Source organism: Rhinatrema bivittatum, chromosome 2 (assembly GCF_901001135.1).
Source record: "Rhinatrema bivittatum chromosome 2, aRhiBiv1.1, whole genome shotgun sequence".
Taxonomy (NCBI): Eukaryota; Metazoa; Chordata; class Amphibia; order Gymnophiona; family Rhinatrematidae; genus Rhinatrema; species Rhinatrema bivittatum.
Window position 1 is genome coordinate 601,531,042 of NC_042616.1, and position 16,928 is coordinate 601,547,969.

Sequence of the window (16,928 nt, forward strand, 5' to 3'; positions counted from 1 at the left end):
CTCGCTCCACCTTCTCTACCTTTGTGGCGACTCCCTTCGGCTCTGACGGACAGATGCTGCTGCAGCTTCTCCTTGCCGCTTCTCCCCGGAATCCCCGGGCTGACCTGATGCTGCGGATCTGCCATGTTCCTGATGACGTAAGGGTGCGCGCGTGCGCACGCTCCAGAGTTTGTACCGGCAAGGTCGCGAACCTCGGGGGCGCCCCCCCCTTAGTGACATCATCCGCTTCCAACTTAAAAGGTCTTCGTTTGCTACTATGAATCGAGTTAGCAAGGAGGAAACTTCTCTGCTGCTCTGCCTCCACAAACATACCAAGGGGTACCCACTCCTCGGGGGCCCTGCTCTCTCTTCTTGATTTCAGACTGCTAAGATGGGATTTGGTACTCGCTCCTCGAGGGCCTAGTCCTTGAATGCTCAGAAGACTCCTTACTGCCTGGAAGCGATCGCAGACTTGAACACTGTGAGTTCTATTACAGATAGGATCCGGTACTCACTCCATGAGGGCCTATGTTCCTAATCTGGGAAGACTCCCTTCTGTCTAAGACGTTATCGCAGGTATAGAGATCGTGAGTTACTATTGCAGATTGCAGATAGGAACCGGTACTCACTCCAAGAGGGCCCATGTTCCTAAAACCCTTCACAGACTCTCTTCTATCTCAGAAGCTATCGCATACCTATTTCTGGTACATTACTATTACAGATTGCAGATAGGAACCGTTACTCGCTCCACGAGGGCCTATATTCCTAAAACTCTCCAAAGACTTTCTTCTGTTCCAGAAGCCATCTCATACACAGATATTGTGTGTTCTTATTCCAGACTGCATATAGGAACCAGTACTCGCCTATGGCTCTTGTTCCTGAATATACTGAAGATTCTCTGTTGCATAGAAGCCATTATAGATATCTACAATTGTAAGTGTATCATCTACTACTGGTTATGTATCCAGTATACCCTGTTTACTCACTACTTATAGTCTCTCTCTACAGCTCAGCAACCCAGAGATCGCAGTTCCAGTATCTGAGGGACTTCAGCCCTGCCGGGCACATCAACTCACTACTGCCACCTCTGGTGGTTCTAATTCCTGTCTAATAAAGAACTATCTGTGTTTGTCTCCATACTCCAGCCTAGCCGGTGGTCCCTCTCAGGATATCCTCCTGGGGGCGCTGTCATCTGCCATCGGCCCGAGGATTCACCAATTTCCACTAAGTGTTTATCCTTACGCTACTAGAGCAGTATCATACAGACTGCCACATGGTGGGAGCCAACCCACAACAGATCATTGACCCCGCCTATGGAGTATTACAGATAGCTAGCTCCTCCCCTTGAGGGAGCAGCATTGATCAGATTACTCACTCCTCCCCTGTGGAGGAGTAGATCCATAACAAATTGCTATCTCCTCCCCTCTGGAGGAGGTGATCAATAACAGATTGCTAACTCCTTAGCAGATATATAACAGATTGCTAACTCCTTAGCAGATATACAACAGATGCCCCTGAGGTTCGTGCCAAAGAAGAAATAAGAAGCAGGGCCACGCGGCACACATGCCCTATGGAAGCTGAACAACATTGCAGGATGCTGCACCCAAGCTGAACCGGGGATGCCGGAGAGGACGGCAGGCAGATGCCACGGCAGCCAGACGTCCATCAACCGCGGGCGGAGTCACCAAAGAGGTAAGGAGGGCAGAGTGGAGACGTCGGACAGCGACAGTCATAACAGTACCCTCCTTCAAAGGGCGGTCTCCTCTGTGGGTACCAGGTTTATGCTTCAAAGGATGCACGAGATGAAATTGAAGGAGCATCTCTTTATCGAGGATGTTAGCCTGAGGCTCCCAAGAGTTTTCTTCGGGGCCAAAACCGTCCCAAGAAAGAAGGTATTCAAGTGTTTTGCCTCATCTTCGGACATCAAGAATCTCTTCAACCTTAAATTCTAGGTCATCTTCTGTGTTGATGGCAGGTGGTTCCTGAGTCTTAGAAGAGAATTCACTGAGTATAGTTTTGTGGATGTTTAGTCCGAGTGGTAGCTTCAGGCTGTAAGTGATGTTGCCAAGACGTCGGATGATTGGAAATAGTCCAATGTAGAGAGGAGCAAAATGAGTGGAGGTTAACTTCAGTCTGAGATTTTTGTCAGATAACCAGACTTTGTCACCGGGTTTGAAGACAGGCACTTGAAAATGGTGAGCATCATAAAACGTCTTAGCACAGTCACTCACTTTAACTAGCATGTCTTTCGTCTGAGTCCACAGGTTATGAATTTCATCAGCAGTAGATTGAGCTGCTGGGGACATCACTGAGAGCTTCAGTGGAAGTGGCGGTGTTGGAGAGCGTCCATATACCACTTCAAAAGGTGTTGATCCAGTTGATGTTGCTGGATGAGAATTGATGGCGAATTCAGCCTAAGGTAACAGTTCAGCCCAGTTATTCTGACGGCAACTCACATAGGCTCGAATGAACTGTTTTAAGGTTCTATTCATCCGTTCTGTTTGGCCATTTGATTGCGGATGATAGGCTGAAGTGTAGTCTAGAGAGATGTCGAATAACTTGCCCAAGGCCCTCCAGAATCTTGCCATGAATTGAAATCCTCGGTCTGAAACAATGTGTCTTGGTAGGCTGTGAAGGCAAAAAATGTATGATATGAAGAACTTCACAAACTCCAAGGCTGAAGGTAAGCCAGGCAGCGCCACGAAATGGGCCATCTTGATGAAGCGATCAACTGTTACCCAGATGGTATTCATTCCTCCAGAAAGGGGTAAATCGATTACAAAGTCAGTAGCGATGTGTGACCAAGGCTGTTCCAGAACTGGCAGTGGCTGCAGCAATCCCCACGGTTGTCCAGAAGCAGATTTGTGTTTGGCACAGTTTGTACAAGATGCCACATAGGATAAGGTATCTTTCTTGATAGTAGGCCACCAATAGAACTTCTGGATCTTGAGCAGGGTGTGGCATTGACCAGGTTGGCCAGCCAGCTTGGAATTGTGCGCCCAAAAAAGCGCTTTCTTCCTGAGGTGTTTAGGCACGATGGTCTTACCAGTGGGCACAGAATGTGCAGTTGCCAAGATGACTTTCTTCAGGTCAATTATGTGCTGAGGTTCTTCAGGCACGTCCTCCAAGAGAAAGGAGCTTGACAAGGCATCAGCTCTGGTATTTATGTCTCCGGGGTGATATTTGAGCACAAAGTCAAAAAGATTGAATAATAAGGACCATCTGGCTTGTCTGTGGTTAAGACTTTGCGCATGGTGGAGATACTCCAGATTTTTATGGTCCGTGAATACGGTTATTTGATGATGAGCACCTTCGAGCCAAGGCCGCCATTCCTCGAATGCTAGCTTAATAGCCAAGAGCTCTTTATCTCCGATCCCATAGTTCTTCTCTGCCGGGGAGAAATGTCGTGAGAAGAAAGAGCAGGGACATAAGGATTTAGAGTCTACAGTTTGGCTCAATACAGCCCCCACATCAACATCCGAAGCGTCAACTTCTACGATAAATGGATTGCTGGGGTCAGGATGCTGCAAGCATGGTTCCATGGAAAAGGCAGTCTTTAATTTCTCAAAAGCGAAAATGGCCTCTGCAGTCCATTTTGAAGCATTGGCACCCTTGCGGGTCATTGCAGTCAAGGGTACTGTTAAAGAAGAGTAGTTCTTTATAAAGCTTCTATAATAGTTGGAAAACCCCCAAAATCATCTCAGGGCCTTCAGGCTGGTAGGTTGGGACCAATTTTTGATACTTTCTAGCTTTTGAGGGTCCACCTGGAAGCCATCTTTAGACACGATATAGCCAAGAATAGGCACGGAGTCTTTATGGAATTCGCACTTGGATAGTTTTGGCGTAGAACCGGGATTCACAGAGTCGGCGTAGTACTTGCTTGACATCCTCTAGATGAGTGGGCAAATCCTGAGAAAATATCAGGATATCATCCAGGTATACCACGACACTCTTGTACAACAGGTCCCGCAAGATGTCGTTCATCATGTTCTGAAATATAGCGGGTGTGTTGCACAGGCCGAAGGGCATTACTAAGTACTCAAAATGGCCATCTCGAGTGTTGAAGGCTGTTTTCCATTCATTGCCACTGCGAATGCGAACTAAGTTGTACGCCCCCTTCAGGTCAAGTTTTGAGAATATTTTGGCGCCCTGAAGCTGGTCAAACAGCTCTGAGATTAAAGGCAGGGGGTAGTGGTCTTTAATCGTGATTTCGTTCAGACCTCGGTAATTGGTACAAGGACGTAAGGTACCGTCCTTCTTCCCCACAAATCCCTTCTATAAAATCTCCTCGATGTATTTGGACATTGCCTTGTTCTCAATTGCTGAGAGTGGATAGACACGTCCTTTAGGAGGTTCAGTATTGGGTTTAAGTCTTATGGCACAGTCATAGGACCTATGCAGAGGAAGAATGTCATCAGCTTCTTTGGAAAACACATCACTGAAAGATGCATATTGGGGCGGCAGTCCCGGCATCACTGGAGTTGTAGGCATGCAGATGACAGGAGCAATCTCCTTAAGGCACTTTCCATGACAACCTGGGCCCCAGCGGGAGAGTTCCAAGGATGCCCAGTCAAATTGGGGTTGGTGCGACTGCAACCAGTGTAACCCCAGGACGACAGGGTGCATCTTTAGGCACGAGGCCACACCCCCCTGCTGGATTTAAAGGGACCTGATCCCTTTAATGATACTCACCTGCTTCCAATGATCCAGAGCAGAGGAAGTATTTAAGGAGGCTTCCTCTGCTTATTCCTCGACTTGGCAACGTCCTCCAGCGCTGTCCAGTCTGCTTGCTTCGGTGAGTCCTTGAGCTTTGGATCCTGTTCTGTCTTGGTGTTCCTGGTTCCTGACTTCGGATTAGCTTACAGTGATTCTCTGGTTCCTGACTTCGGCTTGGCTTCGGTGATTCTCTGGTTCCTGACTTTGGATTGGCAAGCGGTGATTCCCTGGTGCACGACTTCAGACTGGTGAGCGACGACCCTCTGGCACTCGACCTAGGACTCCTTCAAGACTCCGTCTCCAAGGGCCCACCTAAGTCCCAGCGGTCCGGGTCCCTACGGGCTCCTCCTGGGGGGACCGTGGACTTCCAGGGCGAAGCTCCAGTTGGCCTTTGCACCGTTGCTTTGACCTCCCTAGGCCCACCTAAGTCCCAGCGGTCGGGTCCCTACGGGCTCCTCTCGGGGGGACCGCAGACCACCAGTGGTGAAGACACAGCACTTTATCTCATCTCTTCATCGTCTCCGTGTTCGCCTCAGTCTCCAGTGCTAAGGGTCAGCTGGTCCTGCCTCCTGTTCTGCCTCGCCACCCGACGAGAGAGCCTACGGACCCTCTGAAAGGTATACCATCCTCTCGTCGGCCAAGGGTCCAAAAGCCTGAGCATAACATAGAGACACTGAGACGCCAGCTTATAGGGATATTGACTCAGAAAGAACTAATCTAGGAGCAGGCACTTAGACTTATTTTGTACAGAGATTTTTGAATCTTTGTTTTGTGAAATGAGCTTTGAAAGATTTTTCATGGTTACAGTAAATTTTATTTTGAACACCAGCTTCCAGTGTCAAGCCTGTTTCTTCTAAGGGAGAATGCCCTCAAGCTGGGATATCTAAACTGTGAGTATCATTGTGAAAGACTTTAGAGGCTGTGGGGGAGATCTTACCCCTGTGAGCCTAAGACCCTGGAAGTGTATCTTCCTCCCCACCAGAAAGGACTCTGGCACCCTGGTGGCCTGTGGAGAACTAGGTTCAGTGAGGGAGTGGGAAGAAGAAGATCTGGGTACAGAGGTGGCCTCGGGGGGCTGTTGTGTGCCCCTGCATCTCAGCAGGAGATTACATTTGCTAAACTGTTTGCCCTGGATGTCAACAGAATAATTTCCACACAAAAGATAGAAAATGCTTAAATTTGCCAGCTCTGAGATTTTTTGGACAACTATAAAAAAAAGAAAGGTCTTGTGAAGATCTAGTGAAAATTAAATTTGTTTTTTGCCTTTTTGTTCTATAAAATAGTCACATTAATTTCTAAATGAAAAGAATTTAAAGAAGTAGGCTTTTGATAAATCTGTAAAAGCCTAGTTTTTGCTGCACATTTTTTTTTTTTGAAAATTTTTATTTAAGCATGTATACAAACAAAGAACCAACTGGTATACACTCCACAAGGCAGAATGAGAAATAAATACATCCCATGTTGAACAATATAGACCATCGCACTAAGATCATACAAATAACTCGTAGTATAAAGGTCAGCAATATTAGACACTAGGGATGTGAATCGTTTTAGGACGATTAAAATTATCGTCCGATAATTTTAATATCGTCTTAAACCGTTATGGAACACAATACAATACAGATTCTAACGATTTATCGTTATAAATCGTTAGAATCGTGAGCCGGCACACTAAAACCCCCTAAAACCCACCCCCGACCCTTTAAATTAAATCCCCCACCCTCCCGAACCCCCCCCAAATAACTTAAATAACCTGCGGGTCCAGCGGCGGTCCGGAACGGCAGCGGTCCGGAACGGGCTCCTGCTCCTGCATCTTGTCGTCTTCGGCCGGCGCCATTTTCCAAAATGGCGCCGAAAAATGGCGGCGGCCATAGACGAAAAAGATTGGACGGCAGGAGGTCCTTCCGGACCCCCGCTGGACTTTTGGCAAGTCTCGTGGGGGTCAGGAGGCCCCCCACAAGCTGGCCAAAAGTTCCTGGAGGTCCAGCGGGGGTCAGGGAGCGATTTCCCGCCGCGAATCGTTTTCGTACGGAAAATGGCGCCGGCAGGAGATCGACTGCAGGAGGTCGTTCAGCGAGGGTTCCGGCGCCTCGCTGAACGACCTCCTGCAGTCGATCTCCTGCCGGCGCCATTTTCCGTACGAAAACGATTCGCGGCGGGAAATCGCTCCCTGACCCCCGCTGGACCTCCAGGAACTTTTGGCCAGCTTGTGGGGGGCCTCCTGACCCCCACGAGACTTGCCAAAAGTCCAGCGGGGGTCCGGAAGGACCTCCTGCCGTCCAATCTTTTTCGTCTATGGCCGCCGCCATTTTTCGGCGCCATTTTGGAAAATGGCGCCGGCCGAAGACGACAAGATGCAGGAGCAGGAGCCCGTTCCGGACCGCTGCCGTTCCGGACCGCCGCTGGACCCGCAGGTTATTTAAGTTATTTGGGGGTGGGGGATTTAATTTAAAGGGTCGGGGGTGGGTTTTAGGGGGTTTTAATGTGCCGGTTTTTCGATTTTTCGATTTTTCGATTTTTTAACGATTTTCACGATTTTTCACGATATTTTACCCCCCCAAACGGCAACAATACGATTCCCTCCCCCTCCCAGCCGAAATCGATCGTTAAGACGATCGAGGACACGATTCACATCCCTATTAGACACTCATTGAACAATGGGAGAGAATTGCATCTGAACTTCAAAGAAACCATGCAGTGTGCCCAGCAGAAAATGCAATCAATTTTACCCTATGTTCCCCCTCCATCCCCTCCCCCCACTGACCTCCCCCCTACCCCCAAACACCCCTCCCCCCCCCCACCCTTCCAGGACATCTCGAAAGAAATCCGCTTCAACTGTTCAGACCGGACCCTTTCTGTCTGTCCACTTACAATAGGGGTCCCAAACAGCATGGAATTTACGAACACGGTCATGCTTCACTGCTGTTAGATAACCCATATGGTACACCTTATCAAGCCTTGTAAGTACCTGCGTTTCAGAGGGGACATCGGTGCTTTTCCATCTATAAGCTATTTCACATCTGGTGGCAATAAATAATTGCAACACAAGCAATCGTTGTGCATCCCGGAGCTGCCCTCCCACCAAGCTTAACAAGCAACCTTTGGGGGACCTAGGAATACACACCCCCGTGAAGTCAGTGGCCAGCTTCGCCATTTGTTCCCATAGATTCTGTATTTTAGGGCACGTCCACCACATATGATAGAAGGACCCCCTTGCTCCACAGTCTCTCCAACACAGTTCACTAAAGTTCTTGTTCATTCTGTGCAGCCGGTCAGGGGCTAGGTACCACCTATAAAGCAATTTATACCCATTCTCTTTTATGAGAGCAGAAACAGAACTTCTACCCATAACCATATGACATTGCTCCCAAGCATCATCCGAGAGCTCTTCTCCAAGGTCTACTTCCCACTGCCGCTGATAGGACGCTTTGAGCTTAGGTCCACTATTGAGAAGCGGATAAAGGCGGGATATCGGCCTTTTCAAGGGCCTGGCTTGTGCACATATTGATTCAAATATCGATCTACCCTTGCCGAGGTCAGCAAGAGCCCCTTCTGCTCGTAGAAAGTGAATAATTTGTAAGTATTGGTACCAGTCTCCCTGTGATAACCCATGGGAGGCTTGCACATTTTTATGTTGAGCATCATACACAAGTCTGAGTTTGCTCTTATTGTAATCAAGAGGAAGTGAGTTTGTGTTGCTGAATAAACTGATTGAGGAATTTCAGGCATTGCTTGCCAGTGGCTCAAAAGGCTTACATAACTGATGCACCATAAAATAACCAGGAAGTAGTAGCCAATGACAATTTGTCATAAATAGTGACTGATAAAAAAGGGGGCAATTGTCAGACTGCCCACATATCTGAAAAGTCTGTGGGTATTTTTATCTGTGAATTTTGCACTAATTTTCAAAGTGAAAGTATGCTTGTACGTTTGCTTAAAAAACTGGCAAAGAAAATGTACCCGCACAAATTTACACTTACATTTTTGCGGCTGCTATTTCTGATGGAAAATATATGCAAACTTTCAAATCTATGCATGTACTTCCAAATCCCGCCCCCAAGAACACCTCCCTGTACTGTGGGTAAAAGTTTGCAGGTAGTGGGGCATGCATTGACCCCCACCTGTAAGGTAGGCATTTTTCAAGCAGCTCATTTCTCTGGTTAAAGCATTGTTTTGCTCCTGGAAATGGCTTTAGAAAGTTAGCTTCATTGATAATCTGCTCTAACTTCAATGAAATTTCAATTTAGACCATGAATCAGATGCTAAAAATATTTGACTAATAGATAAAAGAGTTTTTGCTCCCAGGATAGAATAGCGTTTTCCTTTGAATAAAAATTGCATTAATTTATCTCCAAAATCATACTTGTATCTATAGCTCAGAATATAATACAAAAGTGCAGAAATACGAAACAACTAATTAGCCTTATTTCTCCTAATGGTACTTCTAGTGTCTCCTCCTGCTCTATCCCTTATAAATATCTGCAAATCTGGAAGAGAGGCAGCAGTAACTTGACACTCCACTGAAGCCTCAAGTACTCCTGGCTCTTCTCCAACCTCATTCTTACATATAAAGCTAATTCATTGAGTGCAGGCATTTGGAAAGCAACATATGTACTTTCTCTTGTATGGCAGCAGCTTGATTATCTTCTCTTCTGATGGTTGAAATATATTATAACTCTGAAATACACAATAAATCTTGAGCAAATAAAAACATTGTAAATAAATAGAGATAAAATGAGATTTCCTTTAAAGATGATTTTTGTTCACTACTGAAATGACTTTGTGCTGTACAAGATGCAAAGCAATAATCTTTCTAGTGTCAGCAAAGTTCCTTGGGAAGATTTCTCAAGCACTAAACGACTGATTGTCTCCGTGTTCCTGTCACTGGCTGTTGGAGTTGCTGTACTGGGAAACAGCTTGGTCATTGTTGTTTTTGTAATAGACAGGAAACTTAAAAGCCAAAGCAACTTTTTACTTCTTAATCTTGCAATTTGTGACTTTCTAGTGGGTAAGTTCCAATACCATGAAACTAAATGTTTGTTTTTACTTTATTCTAAAATGTATATGTATAAAAAACATTAATGAAGAACAATGCTTTCTCTACTATACAGCTCACACAATACATTTTATGATCTTTTATTATAAATTTAATATTCCCAGATTTATACTTTAATTTTTATTTGCAGTATATAGTTTAGTTGACTCTATTTGCAGGAATATTTTAAATATTTAGCATTCAGTTCATTTAGGTTACTTTATTGCACAGTAGATTAGCCAAAAGTCCATTTTGCCACCCTGTACATTACCTAAAGGGAAATGCATGTGCATAGTATCAGTTTGTGTTATTGCTTCTATAGCTTGCCTTTGCCCATAATTGACTGCTTCTATGTATATTTTATAGCTGCAGTACACTGTTCTAGTTGCATAATCAGTTATCTATCAGAAGACTAGAAGTATTAGTAATTGCATTTTCTTCAGAGGACACATTTTTCTGAAAATGTTCCAGAAGAATTGCTTGTTCTTAGTTTGATCTGTTTGATTTTTTCAGTTCCTCTGCTGCTCATCAGTAGCATACTGTTAATTATACAGAAGTATATTGTGAGAAAAATATTTCAACTTTAATTTCAACTGTTTTATTATTATGTCAAAGGTAATTTATACTAGATTACAATACCTTTCAGGAATGCAATAATTATAAGCTAAAGATTAAGAATAACTTAATTAACATTGTTAATGGAGCCTGATTGCACCTACATAAGATACAATGGGATTTATTTATCTGTATAATTTTGAATATTTTTTTACCACTCCCAGTTCACCAAATATGCTATTGCTCATTATTTATTCTTTTATATTCTGGCTTCATTTTTAGAAAAATGTTTAGCCCTTCATTTAAATTTTAGAAACTTAAATTTAGGGAATTTTCAGCAGATCTTTGGCATTTACGTTTTCAGCTGAAAATTTCCCTACATTTAGAAATCCTAAAATTTAGGAGGGTTAAATTTAGGGCTGCAATTCATTTGCCTATAATTAGGTACCCAAGTTATTTATTTAATTATTCATTTACAAACATCTGATATTCTGGCTTTCATCAAGAATGGACTCAAGGCAGCTGATAATTGAATTAAAGTAGACTAACAGGTATATTAACAATAACATTAGTTGTATGGTCATATGTAATCATCATTGATTCAATGTCCAGACATAGGGCCTCATTTTCTAAAGTATCTCAGGCCTGCGATACTTTAGGTAATGAGGGGTGGGGGGCCGAAACGGGGGGGGGGGGGGGGGGGCGGTCCTGCGCTAGCTGGCAGCGATTGCACTGCCGTGGTGCAATCGCTGCCGGTTTCGCACCCAGTAGCACCACCATAGAAGGTGTAGCTATTGGGCGCGAAATAGGATGCGAAAAGGCCCTTACCTTTTCATCGTCCACGGCGTCTTCACGGAGTCGGCCCGGTGACGCCCCGACTCCTCCTCTTCCGGGGCCGACTCTGCCCCCATCTTGGTATTGCATGCGATAAGGGACTTTTCACGTGCGAAACGTCCCTTATCGCGTGCGATCCATCTGGTAAATGAACCCCATAGTTCTTTAGTCATGAATAGCTGGGGGAAGGCCTGGTTGAATAGTCATGCCTTTGATTTTATCTGGAAAGTTAGGTAGGACGGTTCATGACAAAGGGGTAGTGGTACCTTCTTCCAGATTTTCAGTGTGCAGTTGCTGAAAGCATTCAGTCTCATGCAGTTCAATTTTGCAGAGGATTGGAGTTCTCTTGTGAGGGGTGTAGGTGTCAAGAAGAAAGAACATATACTCTACAGCCTGTTTATTCACAGATTTAAAGATAAAGCAGAGGGTTTTGAATGTATATTCTGAATTCTGTTGGGAGCCAGTGCAGTTTGAATAGAATGGGCTTTATATCTTCTATTGCTTTGGCCCCTTCCCAGGATTCTTGCTGCACTATTTTGCAAGACTTGGAGGCATTTAATATGTACTGAAAAATGTGTTATAATAGTCAATACAGCTGGTGATTAGTGCAAGAATTACAGTAGCTAGGTTGTGTTGGTCAAGGTAGTTGCATAATTGATGGATCTGGCATAAGTGTATAAAGAAGGCTCTTACTACCTTTGAGATGAGGGATTCCATCATGAGATTTTGATCAAGTTCAATCCCAAGGCTATGTACTGATTTCTTGGGTGGAAGAGGGTATTGGCCAAATTAGGTACCTAAATCTCACATATGATACCATAATTATTGTGTGAACAATTCTGCTTTTTAATTCAATCACTTTTGAATTAGAATCTTCTGAAAGGAAGGGGAGAAGTGCACATAAAGATTAAAATATGTTGCTTTTCACTAATGTCTTTTTCTAGGATCTTTCATTTTACCCATATATATAACTTATGTGCTAAATGGAAAATGGATACTTGGAAGACGAGTCTGTAAACTTTGGCTAGCTATAAATTATTCTACCTGTTTGACTTCGGTATTTAGTATTGTGCTTATCAGCCATGATCGTTTTCTGTCTGTCACAAATGCTGTAAGTAAAAATTTGAAAATTGCCTACCCCTGTGTGGTTAAAAATATAAATAAGAACATAAGAAGTTGCCATACTTGGTCAGACCAAGGGTCCATCAAGCCCAGCATCCTGTTTCCAACAGTGGCAAATCCAGGTTACAAGTACCTGGCAAGTACCAAAACATTAAATAGATCCCATGCTACTAATGCCAGTAATAAGTGTAGTAGTCATTCCCTAAGTCAACTTGATAAATAACAGTTTATGGACTTCTCCAGGAATTTGTCCAAACCTTTAAAAAACCCAGCTACACTAATACATTAATGAGTGTTATTCCTCAATGTATATACTTTTATCCGCATATTTCTGCAGATGTTTCTGCGGTGGGATTATGTTAGGGGAGAAAATAACATGCATAGCTTTTGATTTTCAAAACTATGTCATTTTGGTCGGAAAATGTAGCTGCAGAAATAGGAGGAGCACTTTTCTGTGGGTACTTTTTTTGGGTAGTTTTCAAAATGAAAGTGTGCGCATAGTTTACCTTGAAAACTGGTGCAAAGACCACAGGTGAAAAGTATTATCTATTTACTTATTCTTCAAATGTATTTCTTGCCTTATATCCATAGAGGTAGATCTTAAAAAAGTACGCGCGCGTGTGCTTTTCTTCGCGCAACCAGTGCAAACAAAAGTACGCCGATTTTATAAGATACGCGCGTAGCCGCGCGTATCTTATAAAATCCTGGGTTGGCGCATGCAAGGCTGCGCAAAATCGGCAGCCTGCGCGCGCCGAGCCACGCAGCCTGCCTCCGTTCCCTCCGAGGCCGCTCCAAAATTGGAGCGGCCTTGGAGGAAACTTTCCTTCCGCGTCCCCCACCTTTCCCTCCCTTCCCCTATCTAACCCACCCCCCAGCCCTACCTAAATCCCCACCTACCTTTGTTGTGCAAGTTACGCCTGCTTGAGGCAGATGTAACTTGCGCGAGCCACCTCGCCATCCCCCGGCACAGGCCGCAGTGCCAGAGGACTCGGGACTGCCCTCCCAGCCTGCCCCCAAACCGTCGCCACGCCCCCGGACCCGCCCCGGACCACCCCCTGACCCCAGGCACGCCCCCAGACACACCCCCTGCCTGCCGACACGTCCCCGGACATGCCCCCTCCCGCCCTTTTTACGAAGCTCCGGGACTTACGCGCATCCCGGTGCTTTGCACGCACCAGCGGCCTATGCAAAATAGGCGCGTCAGCGCGCGAGTGCCCTGCGCGCGTAAATCCGGCATGATTTACGTGCTCAGGGCTTTTAAAATATACCCCTTAGTATTCTAGATAAATTACAATACAATAAACAACATAATAATATTACACAAAGATATAACCTACACCAAACTTTACAAATCAAATTAAACAATAGAAAAATTCCTTAGCATCTACATCTAAAAACATAATTCTGGTTTAAGTTATTCTTTCTTTAACTACCAATCACCCTAGAGGTACGCAATTACAACCAAAGTCATTCCAAACACAATCTTTCCCAACCTAGCTCCCTGATCCCTAACCATTCTCAAATAGCTTAACAAACCTCGAGCACCCATCTTATACATCCCACAGCTTTTACCCCTAATGGTCAACAATTTCTGGGAGGGGTTTGCCAATAGTTTGAAGGTAATGCTAAGAATAGCGGACCTGAACTCAAAAATAAAAAAAGAATCGGGGATAAAGAAAAGCCAATGTTTTATATCTGAAAAAAGTTTTCCTCAATGCACTCATCTAAAATTCTTTATTAGTCCAATAATGCACTTATCTACAATTCTTTATTAGGGTGCTCTATGCCTGAGACTTTGCTTCAAAAACTTCATTATCTTATAGGCCAGTGGTCCCCAGACCTGTCCTGGAGGGCCACCAGCCAGTCGGGTTTTTGGGATATCCACAATGAATATGCATGAGAGAAAATTTGCATGTTATGGAGGCAGTGCATGCAAATTTTCTCTCATGCATATTCATTGAGGATATCCCAAAAACCCGACTGGCTGGTGGCCCTCCAGGACAGGTTTGGGGACCACTGCTATAGGCTAAGAAGAGACTACAATGTTGGGTCTCATTTCTTAAGTATGTTGGTAATATGCTTGGGATGATAGATTTTTTTACATTTTTATTTGCTTAATTTTGTTGTGTATTTAACTATCTAAATATGGGAAATCATACAAGGGCCTGAAAAAGATAGAAAAATGACGGTAGTGAAGAAAGGAACTTCTTAATATATGGTAATGAATGCAGTGAATGAAAAGAGAATGTTGGTTCCAAAGATCATCAGTTCAGAAGGAGAACAGTATATAAATATGAGAATGGAAAAAAGATTAGAAATGAGGTAAAATATAAACACATGTATGGAAGGAAAGGAAATGTGTGTTAGGCATCTGAATGGGTTTTGACAAGCCAAAGCCATTCATGAAACTTAACTGGAAATTGTAATCTAAAAATGATGTTGAATGACAAGTGTGCTTTGAATAGAGAGGGAAACTGTAACAGTGAGCAGAAAAAAACAGACTGCAAGTACTGTAATATAATGAGGATTCCCAATGGCAAAAGTACGTCACCTGGTAAAAAACAAACCAACATTCATGAAAATGACAAAGGAGTTATCAAACTTTGGGCTGGATTCATCATTCATCATTTCATACAAATAGCGCCACCGTAAAAGGTGATGCTATTCGCCATGCTTCTGCCGGTGATAATGTCCCTCATATTATCGCAGGCAGTGGTGTTGCGGCCGACTCCTCCCCCTCCCCACCCCGACTCCTCCCCTCCCTGCCCCGACTCCTCCCCTCCAGCTAATTAACATCCTAATGCATGCAATAAACGTTTAGAAAATAACCCTCTTTGTTATGAAGAAATATCTGCAGAGCTAGTACGTCAAAGTTCATCAGTTATATTATTTATATAATTTATTCTGGATTTTAATAACCATTAAACATTTTGCCTTTTGTTTTTTTTTACTTGTAGATTGCTTATAGAGCCCAGCAAGGAATCACAAGTCGTGCATTTGTAAAAATGTTTATAGCATGGATCTTATCTTTCCTTATATATACACCAGCAATATCGTGCTGGGATATTATAGTGGGCTTCAGTGTTATTCCAGATGGGGAATGTACTCCCGAGTTCTCCCACAACAGATATTTCCGTTTCTTTGCTTGCAGTGTAGATTTCTTTCTGCCTTTCTCTGTCATCATTTATTTTAATTTAAATATATATTTGACCATTAATAAGCATGAAAAAAGTAAGAAAAGTAAAACAGACAAAAATAAAATGAAGACCAGTGGTGAAGACTCAACAGAAGACATTTTCTATGTAACGACTGATGGCGCAGAAGTCTACATGTCACCACATCTTGATGTAGGAGCACAACAGAAGAGGTCAAATTCCATTTTGTGTTTGAATTCTAATACCATGGAGAAGAAATGCCAACTTTTTTCTGCAAAGCATAGAGGAGACAAAGATTTCCCCATGACATCTAGAGCAAAGAATACAATTACAAACGAAAATACATCATGCACTTCTAAACTCTCAAGAGATAAGAAAGTAGCAAAATCCCTTTTACTTATAATAACTGTTTTTTGCATTTGTTGGTCCCCACTTTCATTACTTATGATCACCCGTGAATTCTGTAATCTAATGTGCATCCAACCAGTTTGGTATGAAATTACAAATTGCTTCCTTTTGCTCAATTCATCAATTAATCCATTTCTCTACCCTCTTTGTCATCCAGCCTTTAAAAAGGCATTTAAGGTCTTTCTGTGTTACAATTAAATTATTGCTCCAATTAATAATTGTAAAGGTTTTAGCATTAGCAAATACTGAGATACTGTATAATAAATGAATATAACTGAATCATCCTCATTCTCATCGTATATGACTGTTATGTTTATTCAGCAGATGAGTTCAAATTGTGTTAGAACAGATTCAGGAAATTATAGTGCAATCAGTATAGAATACATTACATGGCTATATAGTTCAGTACAAGTACTGGCATAGAAAATGGACACCTTATTTTTAGTTCAGATCTGGCTCGGGTTAATGGTGGAAGCAAGTCATTAGCATAGGGTTGCCACCTTATCACTTGCCAACTGAAACATGCCGATCCCTTCCCGATTTTGCCCCATCTGCATGAATAGAGTTGTAGCTCTGATTTGCCACTAAAAAGTAGGGATGTGAATCGTTTTAGGACGATTAAAATTATCGTCCGATAATTTTAATATCGTCTTAAACCGTTATGGAACACAATACAATACAGATTCTAACGATTTATCGTTATAAATCGTTAGAATCGTGAGCCGGCACATTAAAACCCCCTAAAACCCACCCCCGACCCTTTAAATTAAATCCCCCACCAAATAACTTAAATAACCTGCGGGTCCAGCGGCGGTCCGGAACGGCAGCGGTCCGGAACGGGCTCCTGCTCCTGCATCTTGTCGTCTTCAGCCGGCGCCATTTTCCAAAATGGCGCCGAAAATGGCGGCGGCCATAGACGAAAAAGATTGGACGGCAGGAGGTCCTTCCGGACCCCCGCTGGACTTTTGGCAAGTCTCGTGGGGGTCAGGAGGCCCCCCACAAGCTGGCCAAAAGTTCCTGGAGGTCCAGCGGGGGTCAGGGAGCGATTTCCCGCCGCGAATCGTTTTCGTACGGAAAATGGCGCCGGCTGAAGACGACAAGATGCAGGAGCAGGAGCCCGTTCC

The 16,928-nt window shown here is 43.8% G+C and overlaps 1 protein-coding gene across 1 annotated transcript; it reads left to right on the forward strand.

Annotated features, from left to right (window-relative positions):
* Window positions 1–9,489: 9,489 nt before the first annotated feature.
* On the forward strand, window positions 9,490–16,048 carry LOC115083368 (histamine H3 receptor-like). The gene is made up of 3 exons (XM_029587167.1): window positions 9,490–9,703; window positions 12,064–12,230; window positions 15,199–16,048. The coding sequence occupies exons 1-3, from the start codon at window positions 9,490–9,492 to the stop codon at window positions 16,000–16,002; spliced, it is 1,185 nt and encodes a 394-aa protein (XP_029443027.1). The 3' UTR covers window positions 16,003–16,048.
* The last annotated feature ends 880 nt before the right edge of the window (window positions 16,049–16,928 follow it).